At 40.0% G+C, this 26062-nt stretch overlaps 1 protein-coding gene across 3 annotated transcripts in view; it reads left to right on the plus strand.

Moving 5' to 3' along the window:
- The window catches only part of LOC126263010 (EH domain-binding protein 1), a 206933-nt gene extending 185166 nt beyond the window's left edge, over positions 1 to 21767 (plus strand). For all 3 annotated transcript variants that reach the window (XM_049959974.1, XM_049959975.1, XM_049959976.1), the window contains 3 exons: positions 2679 to 2793; positions 14184 to 14282; positions 21083 to 21767. In XM_049959974.1, the coding sequence (XP_049815931.1) occupies positions 2679 to 2793; positions 14184 to 14265 (197 nt within the window). In that variant the 3' untranslated portion in view covers positions 14266 to 14282; positions 21083 to 21767. The remainder of the gene's footprint in view (positions 1 to 2678; positions 2794 to 14183; positions 14283 to 21082) is intronic.
- The last annotated feature ends 4295 nt before the right edge of the window (positions 21768 to 26062 follow it).

Consider the following 26062-nt stretch of genomic DNA (forward strand, 5'->3'; position numbering starts at 1 on the left):
ATTGTAGCAGGGTCATTTGTCAGCGCATTTTATCGCTGTGGCATGCCGGTTGGGCTGCCCTTACGGACAACAAGCTTGGAGCCTTGAAACCTCTTCACGCCCTTCTCGGCAGGAGGAGGTCGTTTTGGCCCGGTTACGAATTGTACACTGCCGGTTCTGCCATCGCCATCTGCTGATGGCTGCGCCGGTGCCGCTCTGCTCGTGTGGGCAATTGCTGACGGTACGCCACATTTTAATGACTTTTAATAAACTGCGCGTTGATCTTGGCCTGCCATGTACTCTGGCTGCCATTTTAGCGGATGACCCAGGAGCAGCTGCTCGCGTCCTTCATTTTATCAACTTGACAAACCTGTCTAAGGATATTTGATTATGCCGTTTTTTAAATCCTATGCCTGTCTGTCTTTTATAGTATTGTCCCTTTTTGTTGCTGTTTTAACCTTGTGCCTCGCGGTGCATTCTTAATTTAGTCTGGGCGCTAATGACCACTGTAGTTGTGCGCCCTAAAACCACAAAAAAAAAAAAAAAAAAAATTCTCTGTAGAGCAGGTTACAACAGCCTGATGTGGACGAGCATTATCCTGTCGGAAAACATACCGTGGAATGCTGTTCATGGAATAGCAGCACCACAGGTCGAATCACCAAATAGACGTACAAATTTGCAGTCAGGGTGCACGGGATAACCACGAGAGTGCTCTTGCTGTCATACAAAATTGCATCCCGGACACACAACTGTATGTGTAGGTCCAGTGTGTCTGGCACATAGGCAGGTTGGTTGCAGAGCCTCAACTGTTCTCCTCCTAACCGACAGTTGGCCATCACTGGCACTGATGCAGAACCCGTCTTCATCAGAAAACCAAACAGACTTCCATCCTGCCCTCCAGTGAGATCTTGCTCGACATCACCGAGAACGCAAATGTGGGTGGGTGGGGTCAGTGGAATTTACACTACATGTCATTTAGATGTCGTTGAAGAAACCAATTTGTAACAGTTCATTGTGTATGTAGTGCCAACTTCTGCTAAAGATGCAGCTGCGTATTATGTTTCACGTGCCACAGCCATATGCCGAACATGATGGTCTTCCCTGTTAGTAGTGCCAGGAGGCCATCCGTAGCGCAGTCTACTTTTGACTGTACGTTCTCATGACCAGCGCTGCCAGTAGTCGTGTACAGTGGCTACATTTGTGCCAAGTCTTTCTGCAATATCGCAGAAGGAACGTCCAGCTTTTCATAGTCTTATTACACGACCCCATTCGAACTCAGTGAGATGTTCGTAACGGCATCTTTGTCATCTTACAGGCATCCTTGACTAACATCGACTCGGACCACATCCAAACTCAAAGGTAACTAATGCTCATGTCTGTTACAACATGTATTTAATTCAAACCTTATTTACATTCTCAGAGTGGCACTACCAGCACCACTCTTATGTGACTGACATGAGATTTGAACAGACATTATTGTTCAGATGTAGAAACACACCTACCAACTTTCATTTGCGTCACACAACTCTTTCTTACTGTTGTGTTTTTTTTTTCTGTCAGTGCATATTTTTAGGAAGTAATTGAGAAGTACTCATATTCAAAACACTCTGTTCCTTGTATACTGATTTGCCCTAATTTTTCATGTGCAAAAGATAATTGTATCTTTTGGCCATAGGTGGTAGCAGTTGCACAAATACTCTGGAACCTCTTGTTAATAGTTGCTCCTGAAACATAACGGTTATTCTGAGAGTCACAAATACCTGATGTGGTTATTCTGCAGAGAGTTAGATAAGTTGTAATCAGAGTTTATATGAAACATTGTACAATTCATAAACAGACATAATGTGAACAGATTTATCATATATGATGCAGAGGGTCACTAGAGGTTCAGTATCATGAAAATGGAGGTGTCAAGGCCTATATCACATCAGTACAAGAACAAGTTAGTTCCCAGAATGAAGTTTGGAAGGTATGAGACGAGTTACTGGTGAAATTAAAGCTGTGAGGATGGGGTGTGAGTCGTACTTGGGTAGCTCAGTCAGTAGAGCACTTGCCCGTGTAAGGCAAAGGTCACCGAGTTCGAGTCGCGGTCCGGCACACAGTTTTAATCTGCCAGGAAGTTTCAACAACTAAGTTGTCAAAAAATTTAGGAACAAGTCATATGAAAAATGGAATGGAACATGTAACACAGATACTCAAAAATAAGGGCAAAATATGGCAGATTTTAACACAATTGTTCAAGGTAGTGTCTACAAAAAGGAGGGAGTGTCACCAAAGGAGCAGTTAGAGATTGACATAGTTTACAGAATAACTACTACATTACAATTGGCTGTTGTGGTGGTACAACTGATAGTGCTGTTGACATACATCCTAGTGTGAAGTTGTTGCTGCAGAATACCAACAACACAGGCTGCACCACTAGGCTTGAGCAAATCAGAGTGAGCAATAAAGTGCAGTGCTGTTTGTAGATAGAAGTGTGCCATCTGATGATTGTAAATACAGTATTCGTAAATTTGCAATTGCAGCTAATGTTAGCCATTGATGCTACAAACTGAATGTGCTGTGTTGAATGAGATAATCTAGCATGTCTGTTGGGCACTTCTTTATTCAAAGCATGCTTCAATTTTTCAAAACTCTAAAATGTGGCATATGTAGAAGCAGCATTCATCTCATTATTTAAAATCGTGTGTGTATTGCAGAGTGGCAGAAAACAGAAGAGCAGAAGGTGCGTGAAAATTTGCTGCTAGATGAGCTGGTAACCATTGTAAACAAGAGAGATGAGCTTGTCCATCATTTGGACACCCAAGAAAGAGCGTGAGTATAATATATTTAATTATTTCAGCACATTTGTGAACGTACCTTGTAATTGGCAGTATGCTCTGTAACTAAGTGGTCAAGCTGGACCTAGTTATATGAATTGTCAGTTTGTTTTTCTTTGTGCTTTCAAATATGGGAAATTGGGTGTGATCCACCTGCTACCATTCTACTCTTTTTGGCTAATAATTTTTTTCTTCTCCTACAAATAACTCCAATTATGTACATAATGTATATAGCAAGTGTATACAGAAATGTCAAGTACTTAATTAAGTAATACTTGAGACAATTGTATTATGTACTTCTTAATTTAACAACTACTGATTCCCAAGGCATAGTTAGATTTACAGGAAACTTCTTAATCTGAAATAAATCAGTAGTTGAAGTTGTTACAGTCCCAAGCAGCCGGGAAAAAGTCATTAGTAATCAGTAAATCTGAGGAAACTTGGGTAGCTAGTTGGATAGCCATAATTCCATTCATTACAGCAGTCACTTTACCTTCTTCAAAAATTCATTAATTAAGAAAATATCCTCAGTTAAAGGTTTGTCTTGCCCTAAGCACTTTCGTCATTTAAGCTCTTCAGCTTGTGTAATTGGCAGGTTTGGTGTTAAACTTTTGTTGCTATGATTTTCCTGAATCATATAATGCATTTAGTTTCCAAATTAAGCCACTAATTGGAAAATAGTCCAGATTAGCAAAATTATGAACATCGAAATTTTACGTGAACATAGGTCCACTTGTAGGCATACAGTGTATCATTCAGACAGTACCTTGAATTTTTGTACTTTTGTGATCACTTAACATACAGTTAAACCAAAATATTATCAGACTGAATAAATTTACAACAGCATTAAATAGCCATCTTGCAGTATTATACACAAGATGTGATTATGGAGTTCACAGAATATCATAACACCAGTCTTTACACACACCCCAACCACATATTGGCAGTTAGGATTCAACTAGTGAATAGCTGTGTGTAACCAGCTGCCTTATTTGTAAAAATTTTGGAGCTAGGAATCACTAAAGCAACATACCTAAGTCGGATCTTGTAATCACAATATGTACATAAAAACCAGTGGTGCTGCTGCTTGCAGTGTGGTTGCAAGTGCAGTGCGGTTTTTATGTGAATACCGGGCTGGTCCCCACATCCCACCTCAGTTACATGACTCGCAGTCATTTGAAACATGTTCGCACTATTTCATGATTTACATTAGACGCAAACAGCTGGGGTGCTCTGATTCCATCCAGGGGTGTACGGATGGGGTGGTGGCAGGAAGGGCATCCGGCCACCTCTTCAAATTAACCATGCCAAATCTGATTGTAACAATGCCGACCCTGTGAAATTTGCAGGACAAGGCACAAGCGAAAGAAACAAAGAAAGAAAGAATGTGCAAGTGAGATAAGAGAAATGTTAGTTGTGAACTTGTTCAAAAGGTACCACAGAATTATTGTACCAGTGTCGGACATCGATGAGTAGGATCGCTTGCTTGGTTGACTCAGTGACATACAACAAACTGAAAATTAGATGAGGGATTGCATAAAGAAATGGTCTTTGCTCACTTGGGTTCAAATCAAAGTAATTATGCCAATAAGTAAACTGAAAACCTATGATGTTGTTTGTATTATTTCTTAATTTAGTTAAATAGTCCTAACAATTTTCAGCAACGGACTAAGAGTTTAAAAGTGCTACCAAGGAAGACTAAGCAACAAGTGGCAAGTACATTTTGCAGTTTAACTGACTGATGGGATGTAAATTTTGAGACTTTTGAAACATTTTGGGGGAGTGTTTCTCCTTTCAGGTGGTTTTAAATGGTAGTAAAAGCTCTCTCAGAGAAAGTACTTAATTTGTTCCAGATAATATATAATAATGGAGTTGTTCTTTTGTGGCTAGTTAATGCCGCAGTAGTGTGTAAGCTTAGGGACTGATGACCTTAGCAGTTAAGTCTCATAAGATTTCACACACTTTTTTTTAATAATGGGTGTGCATGAATATTTAAGAATACCATTTGAGAGCCCTGTTATGGACCAAGTGTGCCAACATGTGAAGGTAAGACCATTCTAAAAATGGAATCAACAGAAGTTGCTCACTACTGCAGATACAGCACTCGTAAGTTACAAGGCTCTAGCGGAGGGACATTTTGGTATGGAAATGGTGGCAAATTTCAGTGTAGAAGTGTTTTTAATAGTTGGTTGATTTAGAAAGAGAATTAAAAAGCTGTGGATCATCACTGAGATTTGAGTAGCTTTGTAAAAAAAGCAGGAAGATCACATTTAACTTACATTCTGTGAATTAAGTTGTTATCATGGTTTGGTGCAACTCTCCGTGCTAACAGTGCAAACCTCTACATCTCTGCATAAATACTGCAACTTATGTTCGTCTGAACCCACTTACTGTAGTCAAGCCTTGGTCTCACTCCAATTTTTACCCCTCCCCGTCCTCCCCACCACACCTTTTGCTCCATTACCAAATTGACAATTTCTTGATGCCTGTCAACGTATTCCTTGCAGTGCCACAAATTTTTTTCCTCCTTATCTAATCTTCAACAGCTTTCTGTTGCACCACATTTCAAAAGCTTGTACTCTCTTCTTGCCTGTTCATGTTCATCATGCACATTTCACTTCCACAAAAGACTCCAGACAAATACCCGCAGAAAAGACTTTCTAACATTTATATTTATATTGTGTGTTACCAAATTCCTCTTTTTCCAGAAAAGCTTTTCTTTGTATTGCCAGTCTGCTTTTTATATTCTGTGTATTTTGCCCACCATAACTTGTCTTCCTGCCGAAATAATGCAAAAGAAAATGCATTAGCTACTTTGAGTGTCACACTTCTTAATTTAATTGCCTCAGTATCACCTGATTTAGTCTGACTACATTCAATTAACCTTGTTTTACTTTTGTTAATATTCATCTTATAACCTCTTTTCAAGACTCTATCCATTCCATACTAATCAAGGACTGAAACTCAACTTTACCATACACAGCCCAGATGGTAGATGAACTGGTCTACAACTGGTACACAGGCTACACAGAAAGTCTTAGTCTCACAGAAACTCATAAGATATATAAAACCAGAAAACTGTCCTTCCTGTACCACAGGCAAACGTTAATCCTCATTAACTAAAAGAAACATGGTGTGTAAAATCCCTTTCAAATGGTCCAGCTGGGTATAAAGTGAAAATGAAGTTGACATGCAAAAGTTCAGTTTCGCATGGTACCCACTAAAAGTATTTCTCATTGTGTCAATCGAAATAATGTGTTGACTTTATTTGCATATTTACCCCTCACTGCTGTGTTCCCTTCTGGGACAGTGCATCTAAACCAAATAAAATATTTATTCAGTAGAATCAAGTAGATAACCACACTTCTTGCAGAGGCAGTTTTAAGGATCTTGGAATTATTACACTCATTTTGCAGCACATTTACCCCATAATTGTACTTTTTGCTGGTGATACAATCAGTGTCTGCTGAACTGTGATTTCCAGAATGACAATGCTAAACAAATGGATAATTTGCATGTACATTGGAATTGTATAGCCTGGTGTAAAAGTCTTTAACAAGCTCCCAGCTAAAATGAAGAATGACATTAGGCGCCACTGCCAATAGAATATTTGGCTGTTTTCTGGAAATAGCCATAAATGGTTAATTATGTCATTTTATGCTCATAAGATGCTCAGTATTCTTTTACAAAAACGGAAATGAAATTCAAATAATTTGAAAGCCCACTAAAATGCTCCATTTGTGTCACTGGCGGGCTCACTGCTGCTACTGTTATAAAGCTAATTCACAGTGATGCCTTGTTTTGGAATTTATGTTTTGGAAAATGGATTACAAATGGGCCGCACTGTACAAATGCACCCATAAAAAAAAATTGATTTGGAGTGTTCCAGAGAATGAGAATGTACGAAAAAATTGGTTGCTCTGTACCACTATGTCGATGCTAAAGTTCCCTTACTTAAATTAAAAATATGTTACAGTCTGAAGTTAATATTAATTTACCTCCAAGATAGGGTTGCCCACTGCTACAAAAAAGGATAGCATCACTCGTTGAAATTAAACTCATGGTAAAAATTATTGCTCATTATTTGTAGTTCAGTTGGTAGAGCAGTGGACTGTCAAATATCAATAATGATAATTGTAGGTTGCTGTTAAATCTAGCTTGCAATAATATTTTAACTTATTTATAAAACAAATCAACAGTCTGTTCGAATGAAAACTGCATCTCAATTACAAAATTTCACCACATCAATTAGAAACAGAGTATTATTGTGTTTTTCTTGGTGTTTACATGCACTTCCATTTGCAGTAGCTGTTCACACACACCTCATTCAAAATGATAATTTCTAGTTAATATGACCACACACTTTTTTTACTTTATTAGAAACAATGTTGTTGTTTATATATGTATACTGTCCAGCTAGGATTCTTACTCTTTAAGTTTTAAAGTTTCATCATCTTACATAAAATGAAATTAAGTCTGCTTCAGACACTGACATTATTTTACACTTGCAAACGGCACAGCCGTTAAATTTGTATTACCTGCATGTCATACGTGCATCGCACTTTAAATTCCTCACGTGAAGTCGTTTATACACGCTCCCTCGACGAATTGTCTGACGAAGAAATTCAGCACTACCTGTCTGACCAGGGCATAACGGCTGTTCATAGAGTTATGAAAAGGGTTGACACGAACATCATTCCAACCCGCACTGTCTTCTTGACATTTGGCAAAGTTCAACTCCCATCGAAAATCAAAGCAGGCTATGAGATAATTTCCGTTCGCCCTTACGTCCCAAACCCTACGCGTTGCTATTGGTGTCAGCGGTTCAATCACACCAGCCAGTCCTGTTCCAATCCGGCCAAATGTGTTACGTGTGGCAAGGATGCCCATGAGGGTGCTTGTCCACCTCCATCCCTTCGTTGCATCAACTGTATGGGTGACCACGCTGCTTCCTCTCGAGATTGCCCCATTTTTAAAGACGAAAAGCTCATTCAGGAAATCAGAGTGAAGGAAAAGGTGTCGACCTTTGATGCTCAAAAATTATTCGCCAGTCGACAGCCCACCGTGCCTCAGACAGGAAAATACAGCACTGCCCTTGCTTCTCCTCGGCCAACAAAGGAGGCGCCCACGCAGACTTGCGACCTCACCTTTAGTGCCACGGTCGTCAGATCGACCAGCGCAAAGATCGCCCGTTCAACCTCACCACTTTCGCCTGCCCACTCTATGGCTCACCCTTCATCGGGTTCTGCTAAATCTCGAGCCCAAAAGTCAGTCACCAAGACTTCGAAAAAAGAGCATACTCATGAAGATTTTTTATGTACCCCAACTTCACAACCATCGGTTCCTCCTCCATCTAAACATCATGTTTCCAAGAAGGCTACTAAGAAACCCAGTTCATCTCCTTCTCCGCCAAGGCGTGTCTCATCTACAGCACCACCTGGCGGAAATCGCCCTCGGCCATCTTCTGTGTCGGCGAGGCGCACTGCTGGCGGCTGATCAACCGGCCGATCACTGGTGGCAGGAGCTGCTCCTGAACAACCTATGGATCAGGATCTTCTGCCTTTGGCTGAATGCCATTCCATGCTGTCGGTCGCAAGCTCTGAGCAGTCATTGAGTTGACGGCAACCTTGGTCACATTCCTCCATTTTCTGTTCACCCTATGTCCATTATCCACTGGAATATACGCGGCATTCGAGCCAATCGGGTTGAATTGTCGATCCTCTTACGATCCTACTCGCCGGTCATCTTCTGCCTTCAGGAAACAAAGCTGCGTCCCCATGACCGCTTTGTTTTCCCCCATTTTCAGTCCGTCCGATTTGATCTCCCCGCTGTTGAAGGCACTCCAGCACATGGAGGACTCATCATTCTTCTCCATGATACTCTCCGTTATCACCCAATCCCCTTAAACACTTCCTTCCAAGCTGTCGCTGTCCGTCTTTCCCTTTCTGGATATACCTTTTCCCTTTGTACTGTATACATTCCATCGTCCACACCAATGGCACGAGCTGATCTCCTTCATCTTCTTGGTCAGCTTCCACCCCCCTATTTGCTGGTTGGGGACTTCAATGCCCACCACCCGCTTTGGGGATCTCCACATCCTTGTCCACGTGGCTCACTATTGCTAGACGTCTTCCACCAAGCGGATCTAGTTTGCCTCAACGCTGGGGTCCCTACTTTTTTGTCTGCCTCCACGACAAATTTCTCTCATTTGGACCTTTCGGTCGGCACTGTACCGCTAGCTCGGCACTTCGAATGGTTCGCCCTTGATGATACACACTCGAGTGACCACTTTCCATGTGTCCTTAGACTGCAGCCTCAACTGCCATATATGCGCCCGCGACGCTGGAAGTTTGCCCAAGCCGATTGGACACTTTTTCGTCTCTAGCGACATTCGATGACAGTCACTTTCCTAGTGTCGACGATGAGGTCACACATATTACAGACGTTATTCTTACAACTGCAGAACGTTCAATACCACGCACCTCCGAATTGCCCCGGCGCCCCCCAGTTCCTTGGTGGAACGAGGCATGCCGTGACGCAATACGTGAGCGGCGACGTGCTCTTCGCGTTTTCCACCACCATCCTACTTTGGCCAACTGTATCCGCTATAAGCAGTTCCGTGCGTGATGCCGTCGCGTCATCCGTGATAGCAAGAAGGCAAGCTGGAAATTCTTTATTAGCTCATTTAACACCTTCACTCCCTCCTCGGAAGTTTGGAGTCGGATTCGACGGTTATCAGGCGCGCCTAGTTTCTCCCCGGTCTCTGGGCTCACTGTTGTGCGTGATACGTTAGTGGACCCCGTCGCAATTTCTAACTCACTGGGTCAACACTTTGCTGGGATTTCGAGCTCTTCAAATTACCCGCCAGCGTTTCTCCCGAAGAAACGTGCAGCGGAAGTGTAACCTCTTGCTTTCTTCTCTCAAAATCGCGAAAGCTATAATAGTGTTTTCTCCATGCGGGAACTCCAACATGCACTCTCTTCTTCTCGCTCCTCCGCCCCAGGACCGGATGGTATTCACATCCAAATGTTGCTGCATTTATCAACCCATAGTCTGCGTTACCTCCTTCGCCTTTATAATCGAATTTGGACCGACAGTACTTTCCCAGACGATGGCGGGAAGCTATCGTCGTTCCTGTTCCGAAACCTGGAAAGGACAAACATCTCCCACCTAGCTATCGCCCCATTTCTCTCACGAGTAGTGTATGTAAGGTTTTGGAGCATATGGTGAATTGCCGTTTAGCTTGGTGGCTGGAGTCCCACAGTCTTTTAACACCTGCCCAATGCGGTTTCCGAAAGCATCATTCTGCAGTTGACCATCTTGTTGCTCTCTCCACTTATATCATGAACAATTTTCTCCGGAAACGCCAAACAGTAGCAATATTTTTTGATCTGGAGAGAGCATACGATACCTGTTGGAGGACAGGCATCCTCCGCACACTGTTCTCTTGGGGCTTTCGAGGTCGGCTGCCCCTTTTTCTTCGCGACTTTATGGCAGAGTGCACATTTAGAGTGCGGGTGAACACTACTCTCTCCCGTACTTTCTCCCAAGAAAACGGGGTACCCTAGGGCTCTGTGCTAAGTGTTGTACTGTTTGCCATTGCCATAAATCCAATTATGGATTGTCTCCTTCCTGATGTCTCAGGCTCCCTCTTTGTGGACGATTTTGCAATCTACTACAGCTCTCAATGGTCCAGCCTTCTTGAACGACGTCTTCAAGGATGTCTCGATCACCTCCACTCTTGGAGCATCGAAACCGGCTTCCATTTTTCTCCCAGTAAGACCGTTTGTGTTAATTTTTGGTGACGTAAGGAGTTTCTTCCATCCTCCTTACATCTAGGACCTGTCAACCTTCCGTTTTCGGACGTCGCTAAATTCTTGGGTCTTATGTTTGACAGAAAACTGTGCTGGTCCTCCCAAGTTTCCTATCTTTTGGCTCGCTGTCTGCGATCCCTCAACACCCTCAATGTCCTGAATGGTACCTCCTGGGGAGCGGACCAAGTGGTCCTTCTCCGCCTCTATCGCGCCTTAGTGCGCTCGAAATTGGCCTATGGAAGCATAGTCTACTCCTCTGCTCGCCCGTCTATTCTTCGGCATCTCGACTCTATCCACCACCGTGGATTACGTTTAGTGTCTGGAGCTTTTTACACCAGCCCTGTGGAAAGCCTTTATGCTGAGACTGTTGAACCTCCGCTGTCCAATCGGCGAGCGGTCCTTCTGAGTCGTTATGCTAGCCATCTGTCTTCCATGCCTGCTAATCCAGCCCATGACATTTTTTTCGACGCCTCCTTGGATGTAGGGTATGCAGGCCGCCCTTCCTCCCTACTACCACCTGAAGTCCGCTTCCGTCAACTGCTCCATTCTCTTTCCTTCCGCTTTCCTAAAACCTTCTTGACAGCTTGGGGTACAGCACCACTTTCGCTCCGTCCCCGGATCTGCCTGCTCCGTGACCTTTGTCAATTTCCCAAGGATGGTACCCCTTCACTTGTTTATCGTCGGGCATTTGCTGCTCTATGTGCACAAGTGAAGGAAGCCACATTTATTTACACTGATGGCTCGAAAACATCGTTAGGTGTAGGGAGTGCCTATATTGTTGGCAACACCCCAAATCGATTTCGGCTTCCCGACCAGTGTTCGGTTTATACTGCGGAGCTTTACGCTGTTCTCCAGGCTGGCCAATACATCCGCCGCCATCAGCGGATACAGTATGTTATCTTTTCAATCGATTCCCTTCACCGATCTACGGAGCGTTTTATGTCGTCGTCTTGTTCTTTTATGGCACGCACATTGGTCGACACTTCCCCATAATAAATTGCGGTACGTGAAAGCTCTTCCCTGTGCTTGGACCTCTTCCTCCCGAACGCGTCGTCGGGAGGAGGTAATTTTAACTAGACTCCGGATAGCGCACTGTCTTTTTACCCATCGACATCTTTTAACCGGCGATCCTCCCCCACTCTGTCCGCACTGCTCTCAGCTGTGGACGGTAAGACACCTTTTAATTGAGTGCCCCTATTTTACTCCGTTACGCGCCCGTCTACAGCTGTCGCCTGATACATCGTCCATTTTAGCAGATGACACGCGCTCGGCCGATCGCGTTCTCGAGTTTATTACTGCCAGTGAGATGACGTCAGTCATTTGAAGCTTTTTTTGGGGACAACCAAACCCTTTCTGTAGTGGATTTTTAAGCTTTCCTTCTGCTTTTAGTTTCTCCAATTTTTTGAGTTTCGTTCCCATTGCTGCTGGTTTCCATTTTCGTTTTTTACTGTTTCCTAAGTCACGGACCGGGCACCCTAAAAAAAAAAAAAGAAAAACCTACACTATTAGCAATGCTTTCCAAAACAGATAATTGTTTGTAAGCAAAGTACATGCATTTACCTCAGTTGTCCATTTTTCAGGTTACGATTAATGCCAAGCTATATACAATACATCCCAGCCTCGAAACAAATGCTACAATGAGTGCCTGCTAACACTTTTTTTCATCTTTCGTAAAAATTTATGATCCTTCCAGGATACAAACCTGTGTTCATCTTACCCACAGTCACACACGCTATCCGTTGCACCACAGAGCATGTGCTTCTGGCAATGTGTCTGCTGGGCATCTTGTGTAGCAGGAATCAGCATTAAGATACAGAACCATTTGCAAAAGTTCCACAGTTCCTTAACAATGTTGCAGGGAGCAGGGAAAAGAATGTCCGTCTTTCAGATATCACTGCCCTAAGTGAGTGGAGCATAAATGCATCCATTTTCGTAAGGTTTCCATTATCGGTGTTCAGAAAATTCCTTTCAGTTGTTACTTAAAAGTTGCAAATGTATTTTCCACCACTAAATAGCTAAACAATTTTGCAGAAAAAATACGGAAAAATGTAGTAACTGCGGCTAGCATTCCTGTAACACACATACAGCTTCATCTTACTCCTAGTCTGTGACATCACCAGAGCTTCAGCCGATAACAGAGTGTTTTCGATCACTTGAGCAAATCTTGGTATTTAATGACTTTTAAGCTTTAATTACATAAAAATAAGAGATATTTTGTGAGAATATTGACCGTATTTGAATGTTATAATCACTCCGAATAACAGCAAACCGAACCATATTTTTAACATAAGAAAATAGCCTACTCAAAAGAAAATTAAAAGCTCATCACATTAGCCACTACTGCAAATTATCTGTTTAGATTCAAGTGTTAAAAATTCCTGTAAGTATTATATTTTAAACAACTTTCCATTATTACAGATGTAGGTAACTACTTTCTTTAAAAATACCAATGGATTCGTGTCAACATAAAGAGATAAACAGCAGCTATTTAATAACCTATAGAAGCAGCACTTCTTTTTTAAATGGCTGCTTTTCTACTAATTCTTGCTTAATTGAGGCAGGCACAAATACTATTATGTTGTTCGGCTGGATTCATTCCATGTACCTGAGGATCGTCCTTCATGGATCTGTGGGAGACAGTGAAGACATTAATTCATGTATCATTTTACAAGTTCAATATATGATACTGATTTTATTTCCCCAATTATTGTTGACATTCAATCTTGTGATCAGTGTAGTGTGTTCATTGTCCATTGGAGTTCAGTGTGCTAATTGTATCCAGTACTTGCAGCTGCTACGTGCATAAACTGTATTGTATATTCCAGAATGAGATTTTCACTCTGCAGTGGAGTGTGCGCTGATATGAAACTTCCTGGCAGATTAAAACTGTGTGCCGGACCGAACTCGAAGGCAAAGGTCCCGAGTTCGAGTCTCGGTCCGGCACACAGTTTTAATCTGCCAGGAAGTTTTGTATTGTATATTAATTGTTCTAGTCAAATAGTTAAATTGGTGCAAAGTAAAGAGTGAAGTACCACAAGTGCTCTCATGATTTTTAAAACAAAGGATAAAAATCTTGATTCTACAGTGTGTAATGCAAAATGTGTTATTAGACATGGATGATGGAAAGTTAGAAGACGGCATGCAAAGTTAAATAAAGTCCCTTCCTGAATAAATCTTTGGGAATTGAAACTGAAAAATAACTATCCATGATAATGGATCCAGACCTCAAAAAATTTCTTGCACCATACTCTTAGCATAATCAAAGATTTATATCAGTGGGTTGCACCCTTGATATATTTAAAATTTATTTAGCTAGAAGTCCTAATTCTCAAGCTAAAATAAAATAAGTTGTTATAGATCTGGTTATAGCATTTACTATGTATCAGCTAATCAAACCACTTAAGAAAGTATAATTTATTGCCATGGTATGTAAGCATTTGTTACAATAACTTAGTAGAATGTTTGTGTGAGTACAATTCTGTCATATTCTGATTTCGCTGAAAGTTTATGTGCGTATCCCAATTACTCTGAGTTTTAAGAACTGATATCATTATGTTTTCTTTTATTACAGTATTGAAGATGATGATGAAATTGAGAGAGATGTTAGCCGAGTTGGAATTGGCCAACAAAACCGAAATTGTGTAATTCAGTGAAACGTCGCTCCTATAATGTAAGTAATTCCAAATTCATTGTATGTATACTTATTGCAATTGGTGTACAACTCTATAAAGCATTACATTTTGTATTAATCCCCTTCTCCAGATTACTTTCTTGTTAAGTGTTGTATATACTAATAGCAATACTGACAGAAAGTGAATTAATTTCTTTGGAGAACTAAAGCAGCCCAGCCATCCATTTTGAGGTTTCCTGTAGAGCCCCTGTGCAACTTGAGGAAAATGTGAGGATGGTTTGTTCAACAAGGACATCACCGGTTTCTTTCATTCTTTTTCTCTGAATTGGCTGTGTAGTGATGTATGAAATTTTACTTTTTGACATCTTGTTAATTGGTCAATAATGGAAGTAGGAGGAAGACCAGCTGTGGTTTGTTGGAAGTGACGCACATGTCATCACCTCACTTGATTAAGGATATATTGTCGAGAACCAATCGATACGTTGGGATTCTCAAACAATCATGAAAATCTTGAACAAGATTTACCTCTACCAGAAAAATTGAAGAAGTAATGAAGACCTTTAAAAAACAGTAAGACTAGTTGGGGAGACTGTGTTATAGCAGAACTTTTGAAATGGTCTCCACCAAAAATAAAAAATGAGTTAAAATTATTAATCTTTAAGGAAATCTCAAAAATGGAAAAAAATCCAGGAGATTGTAAGGTAGCCTTGATACATTCACTACAATAAGAAAGGCAATGAACAAAACGTTAAAAATTAGAGAGATTTCTTTGCTTGCCTGTAAAATATTTTTCCAATATTGTACTTAACAGAATAGAAACAATATTGGATGATCATTTTGGTGAATATCTAGATCGTTTTAGGAATGTCAGATCATGTTCTGAACAAATATGTAATTTAGTCATTCACCACAGATATTCTAGTAATGTTTGTTAATTTCAAAAAGACATTTGATTGTTTTAACAGATAAAGAACAGGTAAAATAATGTGAGAATTTGGTGTAAAGTCTAAATTAGCAACTCTAATCTCTCAAACACTTACAGACACAGCATCTAAAGTGAAATTTGTGGGCGAAATACCTCAGCCCTTCAGAATAAACACAATTGCATTGCAAGATGATGGCACGTCCCCAATTGTTTTTAATTGTCAGAGAAAAAAACAGTGAGAATGGAAAGTTGAATGAATATAAAATTTCACCATTACAGTTGGGAAGATGAAACAAAAAACTGGAATAAACGCTCAGATTTGTAGGCGACTTTTTTATACTTAATGTAAATGTGACATATTACAACACAAATTAATCTTTTAGAAGAAGTAGCTAATAGGTCTGGCTTAAGAATTTCTGTAGGGGAAAAAAATTTAAAAAAGAAGTAACAAGAAAAAGTAGACTATACTTTTTGGCTTTTATACCAAACGCAAAACAATAGATTTTCCATAAAGATCCTCAAATATTTGTGGAATAAGATGTCGAGAAGAAATTTGACCCATGAAGTACAAAAGGATTTTGAAAAAAATAATATAAAAGGTGAAGAAACAGCAACCAATGAAATGTTTAGAGAAAGAGTATTGAATCTGGAAGGATTCCAAAGAAGAAGAGTGAAAGAAACTGGTCTGAAGTGGTCAGAAGACACATCTATCCCTATCCCTATCCCTATCCCTATCCCCCTCTCCCCCTCCCCCTATCCCTATCCCCCTCTCCCCCTCCCCCTATCCCTATCCCCCTCTCCCCCTCCCCCTATCCCCCTATCCCTCCCCCTTTCCCCCTATCCCTCCCCCCTCCCCCTTTCCCCCTATCCCTATCCCTCTCCCCCTCTCCCCCTCCCCCTCCCCCTATCCCCCTCACCCTATCCCCTTATCCCCCTCACCCTATCCCCCTCACCCTATCCCCTTATCCCCCTCACCCTATCCCCTTATCCCCCTCACCCTATCCCCTTATCCCCCTCACCCTATCCCCTTATCCCCCTCACCCTATCCCCTTATCCCCTTATCCCTCTCTCCCCATCCCCTTATCCCTCTCTCCCCATCCCCTTATCCCCCTCCCACTATCCCCTTATCCCTCTCCCCCTATCCCTCTCCCCTTATCACTATCCCCTTATCCCTGTCCCCCTCTCCCTCTCCCCTTATCCCCCTCCCCCCCATCCCACCCCCGACCCTCTCCCCCGTCGTCACCTCGACCTCTCCCCCGTCGTCACCTTAACCTCGTGCTCCCCCTAATCTCTCTCTCTCTCTCTCTCTCTCTCTCTCTCTCTCTCTCTCTCTTCTCTCTCACTCGTGTCCGCAGCTCGTTGTCGTGCGGTAGCGTTCTCGCTTCCCGCGCCCGGGTTTCCGGGTTCGATTCCCGGCGGGGTCAGGGATTTTCTCTGCCTCGTGATGACTGGGTGTTGTGTGATGTCCTTAGGTTAGTTAGGTTTAAGTAGTTCTAAGTTCTAGGGGACTGATGACCATAGATGTTAAGTCCCATAGTGCTCAGAGCCATTCTCTCTCTCTCTCTCACACACACACACACACACACACACCTCTGGGAGTAAGGATGAGTTTGGGGTGGGAAGGGGGAAGGATGGCAGGGTAATGGTGAGGACAGTAAAGTGCTGCTTGTGGGAGCATATAGGGGCAATGTAGTGAAAGCGTAGGCCAGCTACTGAGTTTTAATTGTGGCACTGATTGTTGCTTTGTAAGGAAATACTATTCAATAGGGTGCCAGATAAACACAGGTGATTATTGAATCCATACCTACTGCGACTTTCCTTACAATGACAATCACTATTGTTTTTAATAATTAAGAAATAAATAATCAAAAGGCATTTTATATAGAAAAAAGATAAAAAGGTGACATAAAACTGTGTCGTTTCAATCACAGAGATGTAAATCATACGGATTCATGTCCAAATTAAAGATAGATGGAATGCAATTAAAAAGGTGTTCTGGTTGCTGGCCATAGCTTGTATTTGTGAGTTTTTGCTGGATTAGGCTGATTATATTATACCCACCAAGGGAAAAAAGTGTTAAAATTTGAATGCTGTTTTCATAATCTGTGGCTAAAAGTTGATTCCAGTGTTTCTCACCACTTCAGATATAATACTTACCTGGATTGTTAGTTTCTCCAATATCAACAATATAGGAAAAGATAGGTTTATACTTACTGTAAAGAAGACATGTTAAGTTGCAGATAGGCACAATTAAGACACTCAAAGCTTTTGGTGATAGCCTGCATCATCAACAGGAAAAAGAGAAACACACACCACTCATACACACAAGCAAGCATACCTCATGCACACGACAACCAACAGCATCTTGGACCGGAATACATCATCGTGTGGGATGCAAGCAGCAATCTGGAGGGGGTGGGAAGGCAAATGGTTAGTAGTGTGTGGTTGGGGAGAGAGACGAATGCTGTGTGGTGAAGTGTGCAGGGACTAGATTGAAACAGGCACAGTGTCAGGAGGTTGTGGGCAGGGAGGTGGGGAAAAAAGCAGCGAAAAGGAGAGGAGTGGGGAAAGACGGGCAGGTGCATTGGCAGAGGCTGGGAAATGAGAATGGGGAGTAAATGATAGGACAGAAGGGGTGGAAACTGTTGGTTGAAGAATGTGGGGACATTGTTACCATTATGTTGAGGCCAGGATAATTACGGGAGTAGAGAATGTATTGAAAAGATAACTCCCATCTGCACAGTTCAGAAAAGCTGGTGGTGGAGGGGAGGATACAGATGGTTCACATAGTGAAGCAGCCATTGAAATTGAGCATATTATGCTTAGCTGCATGTTGTGCTACTGGGTAGTCTACTTTGCTCTTGGCCACAGTTTGGTGGCTGCTTTTCATCCTGGTGGATATCTAGTTGCTAGTCACACCAATATAAAAAACTATGCAATGTTTGCAGCAGAGCTGGTAAATGACATGGCTACTTTCACAGGTGGCCCAGCCACTGATAGGGTAGGGTAAACATGTGACAGGGCTGGAATAGTTAGTGCTGGTTGGGTGGATTGGACAGGTCTTGCACCTGGGCCTTCCACTGGGGTATGATCCTTGTAGCAATGAGTTAGGTTTTGGGAATGGCGTAGGGATGGACTTAGACTTGTGGGGGTTAGTGAGTAATGGAACACCTTTTTAGGAGGAGTGGGAAGGATCTCCCTCATTTCAGGGCATGGTAAATGCCTGGTAAATGATAAGGTTCAGTTGTTCCAGTCTGGGGTAGTACTCGGTGACAAAGAGGGCTCGCCTTTGTGGCAAGTTCTTGGGGTTGGTGGGGGGATGGGAGGTGTGGAGCGAAATCGCACGAGACACCTGTTTGCAGACTAGGTCTGGGGAATAGTGCTTGTACATGAAGGCCTTGGTGAGACCCTCGGCATACTGAACAAGGAAGTTCTTTTCACTGTAAATATGACATTACCAGGTGGCCATGCTGTAAACGATTTTTTGGTGTGAAAGGAGTGACGGCTGTAGAAATGCAGGTGCTGTTAGTTGCACTTCCTTCCCTGCTCCTTCTAAATTGTTGCTGCCATCACACATGATAGTTACAGTCTGGTCTGAGCTGCCGGAGTTGGCAGTTACATGTGTGTGAAGTCTGCCTGCCTGTGTGCACGAATGGTGTGTTTGTCTGTTTGCCTTTGCTGATGAAGGCTGTGGCTGAAAACCTTGTGTGTCTTAATTGTGCCCCTCTGCAACTTAACGTTTCTTCTTTACTGTAAGTAGCAATCTATCTTTTCCTACAGTGTTGATATTCGTATGTGGAGTTTCCATTGTTTGATTTAGTGTCTTCAGTGCTTGTACATGAAGGCCTTGCAAAAAGAGAGAAGACGGCAAACTTGATTATATAAAAGACAGAGAACAACATAAGTTCTCCATTGTTAATTAGTAGGCTGTTGCATTTTGGAAATGTGCCATACATGATGTTTGAATAGGTATACACAAAGGTCCATTATGTTTAAAGATTTTGAAAAATACTTAATGAAGTACAGGCTTTCCCATACAAGCAATTATTCCTTAAAGCCAGTAGTGTCTCTGCTTGTGATTAGCATAGTGATAATGGTTTTTTGGGCCAGCTGGTGCAGGAAGGCAGCATTTTATTTAAATTGCTATAGGGTAGAAATTATTTGCTAATAATTAACGAGAGTTTCAAGAATTGTTAATATTAGACATTTATTATGTTGGAAAATGTACATGTTCCCTTAAAATAAACTTTCATTGTGGTACACTTTGAAGCAATCTTTAATATGAAGCATTAAACAACAATCTTGTTCTTTGAGTTTCGAGCAATTCTGTTAAAAGACTCATCCTTGGAAATTAATATATGCAGCATCCTTTGCCTTTTCGTTGGCTTCATCAGCGACAATGCATTGTGCTTTGAAATGTTCAGTAGCCTTCTGAATATTTTTAAACGCACTACACACTGTTTTTACACAAGTACAGTTTTGTAATTCCTGTTTTCTACTGACTTGCTTTCTGCTCGACAAAAATTTTAATGGTGGATCAGCACAGATATTCTTAAACTTAGTTGACAAAATGGAAGTTTTTAAACTTATTTGAAGCCCTTTTGTATACCTTAGCACACTAGAAGCTGTAATTTTTAAATAGTTACTGTCTGTAAAGATAAAAAGTACTTGGTGTACAGGATGTAAAACAGTTTGTCCCACATGGATGTTTGCCACAGAAATCATGAATAAGCATTGACTATTTAAATGGGATTTTTGCTCTTCCTCAAAAATTTTGGTTATTGAAGGGGCATTTATTTATGGCTATCTTCCTTTACACATGGGCAGTAGTGGAATCCACATCTGTCCAGCTGTATTTATCTTTCAGATACATCTGATTGGTAAGTAATTGTGATTAGAGTTTACCAAAGACAAAAGTGTCCTTGGCCTGAATGAAATTTTACTCTACAGCACTGAATGTGTGCTGATTTAAAAATTACTGACAGATTGAAACTATTGCAAGACCAAGACTCAAACCTGGGACCTTTGCCTTTCACAAAATGTGCAGGAGAACTTCTGTGAAGCTTGGAAGATAGGAGCAGAGATACTGGTGGAAGGAAAATTGTGAGGGCGGGTCATGATCTGTGCTTGTATAGCACAGCTGGTAGATCACTTGATCCAGGTTTGAGTTCCATTCTGGCATACACTTTTGATCTGCCAAGAAGTTTAAAAGTCCTTGTGGGATTAAGAAAGTATTGACGTTAAAGTGAAAATGAAAAGGTAATATCAAATGCACAAAATGAAAGGAGTAGTTTGTTATGTTAATTTAACCAAATGGTAAAGCTTTGCATCATTTACAGGAAGAGGCCAAAGAGGTGACCTGTGGAGGATACATAATTGAATGATGAATAGAATTCCTGCACTTATAGTTGTGGTTCTTGATCCACATGCCCAGCCACTTGGATTTATAGTGTTAAAAAGGAAGGGTAGCTGAAAAAAATTCTTGCAATCTTGTGTATGATGTCCTGACAGACACAATAGTATGGGAAGTGGGTACAAGGAAAAAAGTATTTTTTGAAATAATGACTTATTATTTTTCAAAGAATGATAGAAATATTGTCTTGTTTACCAAAGTCTTTAGTGTAACAGTATGATGTAAAATATCATAATGTACGTGGTAATTGTTGGAATTCCTTGTCAAGTATCAAACACTGTAGTTAAAAATTTGATTTGTGCGTAACTTCTGTTTTGTGCAAAGCTTATTCTTATTTCATTTTGTACAACTTTTCTGGCATTTGTAATTTAGTGAACAGCTGTGCTATAAACCATTTAAACTGTGGTGTCATAAATTTTGGTGTCTTAGAAATTATTTTATCGTGTGCCTATAGTGCAAAAGAGTGAGGAGGAATTTTTAATTATTTTTTCTTTTTTCCAGATACAAGACTGTATATACATATATGGCTGTCATTAAAATATTGTGCTGCCAAAGATCACCATAGTCATCATCATATCGCTGCCGTGTGCTCCTTGCTGGGTCTTGTTTTTACACTTTTTTAAAAATTGTACTCCATTATGTAATAAGAACACAAGTGTGTATATGTGCGACTGTTGTGGCTACCTAGAAATTAATTTGTGTTCATTGTTTTTGTTGTTGTTTCTTTTGGATATGTGCAGATTCTGTCTTGGCACAATCACCCAAATCACACTTTGTTTCTTGGAAATACAGAGAGATGTTGAAGTGCACAATGAGTCTGCTTGCATGTAATTGGCAGAAACTGTGATTTATTTTGTGATGCCGAAGGCTTTCCCGGCGTAATAACTGATAATATTCTTCTCTGGTGTGCAGCCGGATCATAATGTCATCTTGACACAATATTTCAGCGGTCCAACTGGCCGCCATCTTCAGGTGAGAGTGCTGGTACACGATCTCACCGAAACTGACTTCTCAGCGCATGTGGCGGCCTCTATGCATCAGATTTCATGTCTAATACTTGTGTGTACAGAAATGCTGGTCTGTGATTTTGCCACCTAATTGTGAGTTTTCATGTCTTCTTGAATATAGATTTATCTAAAAACAAAGATGATGTGAATTACCGAACGAAAGTGCTGGCAGGTCGATAGACACACAAACAAACACACACACACACAAAATTCAAGCTTTCGCAACAAACTGTTGCCTCATCAGGAAAGAGGGAAGGAGAGGGAAAGACGAAAGGATGTGGGTTTTAAGGGAGAGGGTAAGGAGTCATTCCAATCCCGGGAGCGGAAAGACTTACCTTAGGGGGAAAAAAGGACGGGTATACACTTGCGCACACACACACATATCCATCCACACATATACAGACACAAGCAGACATGCTGGTCTGTGATTTTGCCACCTAATTGTGAGTCTGCTTGTGAGATGTCTGCTTGTGTCTGTATATGTGTGGATGGATATGTGTGTGTGTGCGAGTGTATACCCGTCCTTTTTTCCCCCTAAGGTAAGTCTTTCCGCTCCCGGGATTGGAATGACTCCTTACCCTCTCCCTTAAAACCCACATCTTTTCGTCTTTCCCTCTCCTTCCCTCTTTCCTGATGAGGCAACAGTTTGTTGCGAAAGCTTGAATTTTGTGTGTGTGTTTGTGTTTGTTTGTGTGTCTATCGACCTACCAGCGCTTTCGCTCGGTAAGTCACATCATCTTTGTTTTTAGATGTATTTTTCCCACGTGGAATGTTTCTATCCTTTCTGGCTAATGAGGGTAATCGAACTTGGACAACATGAGACTAATTCACTCTGCCGTTTTATGAGCTGATAAACAAACAAGTTTGTTTTAGATAACATCAGATAGACTTTGGTGGGTCCAGCTGATCAAAATTACACTTTATACAGAATTTCATGAGTGTGTGCAAGCTGTAGATATGTGGCATACTGCAGACAAGTTTCCCTTTGTGATACAAATTTTAAAAGAAAAACACCAGTTGAAGATAATAATATAAAGAATTTGTGTTTAGTTGGAGACAACAACAGAAAATATTGTCTAAAAAGTGGGAAGATATAATTACAGTTGCCTTCTGGCAACCAGTACTCTTTTAAATATTAGAAAAACACTATGCCTTTCATTACTTACAGTGATACTAGTAACAATTTTGTGTGTTTGCATTCAGAATAATGGAGCTATTATGTTCAATAAATTTCATTCATGTCTTAGTTAACAAAATAAATGTGTTTGTGTGTAGCCTGAACTCATATTATTAAACTCTGAATTTGGTTAACATATGCCTGTGACAGGTCAGTCAATCATAGCTGATTCAGTCTTTCACACTGAAGGGTGGAAATACTTCAACTCTCTCAGAGTACAAAGTTCACTTGCTACATTAGCTTCTGTGACAGTATCTCTTTAGGTCATGTGTCTGCTGGTGACATGCATGCTTGATTATTATTTTTGTGCACTGCAACATATCCTGTGATATTAAACTGTCATGATTATATAAATATTGTGTCAAATCGAAAGACATTGTGTAAATTCTCTCTCTCTCTCTCTCTCTCTCTCTCTCTCTCTCTCTCTCTCTCTCTCTCTCTCTCTCTCTCTCCCACCCCCCCCCCTTTTCCTCATTTTCTTTAGAAATTTATGAGAATGAAAAGCATTTCTTCTGATCCATCACAAGTTTGTGGGGAACAGTGCTCCATAATTTTTATTTTTCTTAAATGTTCAATAAATATCAGCTCAGCATCAAGTTTGGTAGCTGTTGCTTCCGTACCATTGACATTATCTTTAAAGCTGCATATTTGTATAATGAATATTAATATATCAGCATTTTTTCTAGAAAATTTTACAATTTCATTATAAATTATGCTTCCATTTTATTGCTGTCATATTGGATGTGCAATTTTAAAACCTTTTAAGCTGTTTATATATTAATTTTTGAAATAACAGTTTAGCATGTGGTTGTGACAATTTTTTTTTTATTTGACGGTTGAAAGATGAATGAAACCATCTGTGTTGTGATAATTACCCTTTGTAGTTTTTTTAGGATTTATTGGCTCTCCCTCCTTGCTTTTTGCCCAACATGTTGCACTCCTATTACATTTATAATGTTATACTCATTTTTGGTTAAATGTTTGTAAGTGGATATTTCATGCCTCAATCTAATGCCCAAAATGCACAAATCAATGTTCCATTTTCTTTTTGCACTACTGTAAGACCACCCACATGTATGTTGCAAGTTTTTAAAGTTCAAGATTGTAAAAATATTGTTGAATGTGTATACAGTAGTGAATAATTTTTAATTTGAAGTGCAAATACTCACTAGCAACTATTTGTGTTACGGTCTTTTTTATTGTACTTGTGATAAGTTTTGTTCCTATTTCCATGATTGTGTGTCTGCAAAAGGTGAGACATTTCTTTCTTTCTTTCTTTCTTTCTTTCTTGTGTGTTTAGGATGTGAATGTGAGTCTAATCTCAGGAATGATGTGTGTTATTCATTTACATTTACTACATTTTCTTGTTGTCTGTCTGATGAATGCTGAGTTTCATTAGTATGTAGAATATGAAATATTGTGAAGTTCTGATTTAAAGGTAATTAAATTAATTTGTCTTTGATAAAAATGTACTGTTTTCTTTATAATGCTTCTTGTAATTTATTTTTATGATAATTTTCTTCTGACAATACAATCAATTTATGACATAACTCTGCAACATATATCCATTCCTTACTGTAGACCATTTTGTGCAAGATACGAATTTTTTCTTTCATTTATGAAGAAACTGAAAATTTACCCCATATTTGTAACTGTAGCTTTTATGTAAGTAATAAGATGCAAATGTTGTAGCTGAGTAAGAAAACAGTATACAAATAAATATGAAATTGACTGACGTTTTTCTGGTGTGACTGATAGAAGATACACTTTCCAAGTAACATCAGTTTTTATGCACTTATTTCGATGGCAGAATAAGTCTTACAATTGTGTGTAAAATATTATTACATACGTGCCTGATAGTATACATTCTATAATATGTACTGGTATGGGAAGCTCATCTGTATGGTGATAGTTTCTTGTGTGAAGGAAATTCAGTGAGTTTTGTCTTTTTTACATTATAAGTTTGAGTTTTTATAGAAATACATCACTTTAGCTGTAAAATAATACCATTATTTTTTATCATCGGAATTTAAGTTATACTGACATACTTTAGTGTGTTATATTTTAAACCCATTATTGTGTGATTTAATTTTGCTGACACATATGGTTTATTTCAGCAGTTTTGTCAAGCAGTATGGGTCTTTTCCTTTCATTCCATATTTATCATAACTTATAGCTTTGTGGGGGGGATCTACAGCTACAGTAAATTGAGTATTGTAAAGAAAAATCAGTAGTTGGAAGCTTTTGTTCTATTAACATTGCACTTATAGTGCTACTTGTATATTGAGTCACACCACAACATAATTCCTTCTATCTGTATATATTCTGTGAAACTGATATTTGTTAATGTGTGTGTGTATATATATACACTCTTGTTGCAGAGTTATTTAGGCCATAAAAGGGAATTGTCAGGGTATATAAGCACAACAGATTTCAAGGTGGGCAAGTTAGCCTATATTCACAAGTGTAATAAAGAAAATTCTGTCTACTTACAAATTTGTGCCATATCTTGTAATATTGAAGATTTGTATCATAGAGCTTCAATGTAACCATTTTTAGTGGTATATACACATGTTACTGATTTGGTGTGTGCTATATATAGTGTGTACAATCTGTTGTATAGAAATTCCCAACAGTACCTTTTTGTCTTATCAAGATTATCTGTTAGTGTAAGATGCTATATTTATTTCAATTTGGATCACTACAGTTTGCCTACAACATGGAAATCTAGGTTTTGTTGTCCTTGGTTTCATTTATGTGCTTAAAGTTGATAATACTCTTATTTCTTATTCACTAGAATACTCACAAATGCTTTTTTTTTTACCGTCTTGTGAAATGGGAAGCAATTTATGTCCATTTCAGAATTCAGTTTTGTACTTAAAATATGATGATGTAAATGATTGCACACATCACTGAATGAGCCAGGTTGTCATTTTTACTGTTGATTTTGTCATTTGGTGCTAATGTTACCATAGTTCTTGCCATTTTATGTACAACTTTAAGTATAACTAACTAGAGTGTACATTTCAGAAAATAAATATTTGTGTACAATGGATTTCTTATTTTGAATTGTAGTAGCTGAGTGAAAGATGATCCTGTATATACTACTAAATATATTCCCAGTATGCAAGTTATATTGAAATGTTTGGTCAGTGATGATACAAAGCATTTGTAAAAAATAGTTCGGGTTCTATTGACAAGTGTGACAGATGTCACCGTCAAGTTTTTAACATGATGAAATTACAAATTTAAATATTTGTGTTATGTACAAAATGACCAACTCTGTAAGACCGGTAA

The sequence above is a fragment of the Schistocerca nitens genome, chromosome 6, assembly GCF_023898315.1.
Source record: "Schistocerca nitens isolate TAMUIC-IGC-003100 chromosome 6, iqSchNite1.1, whole genome shotgun sequence".
NCBI lineage: Eukaryota > Metazoa > Arthropoda > Insecta > Orthoptera > Acrididae > Schistocerca > Schistocerca nitens.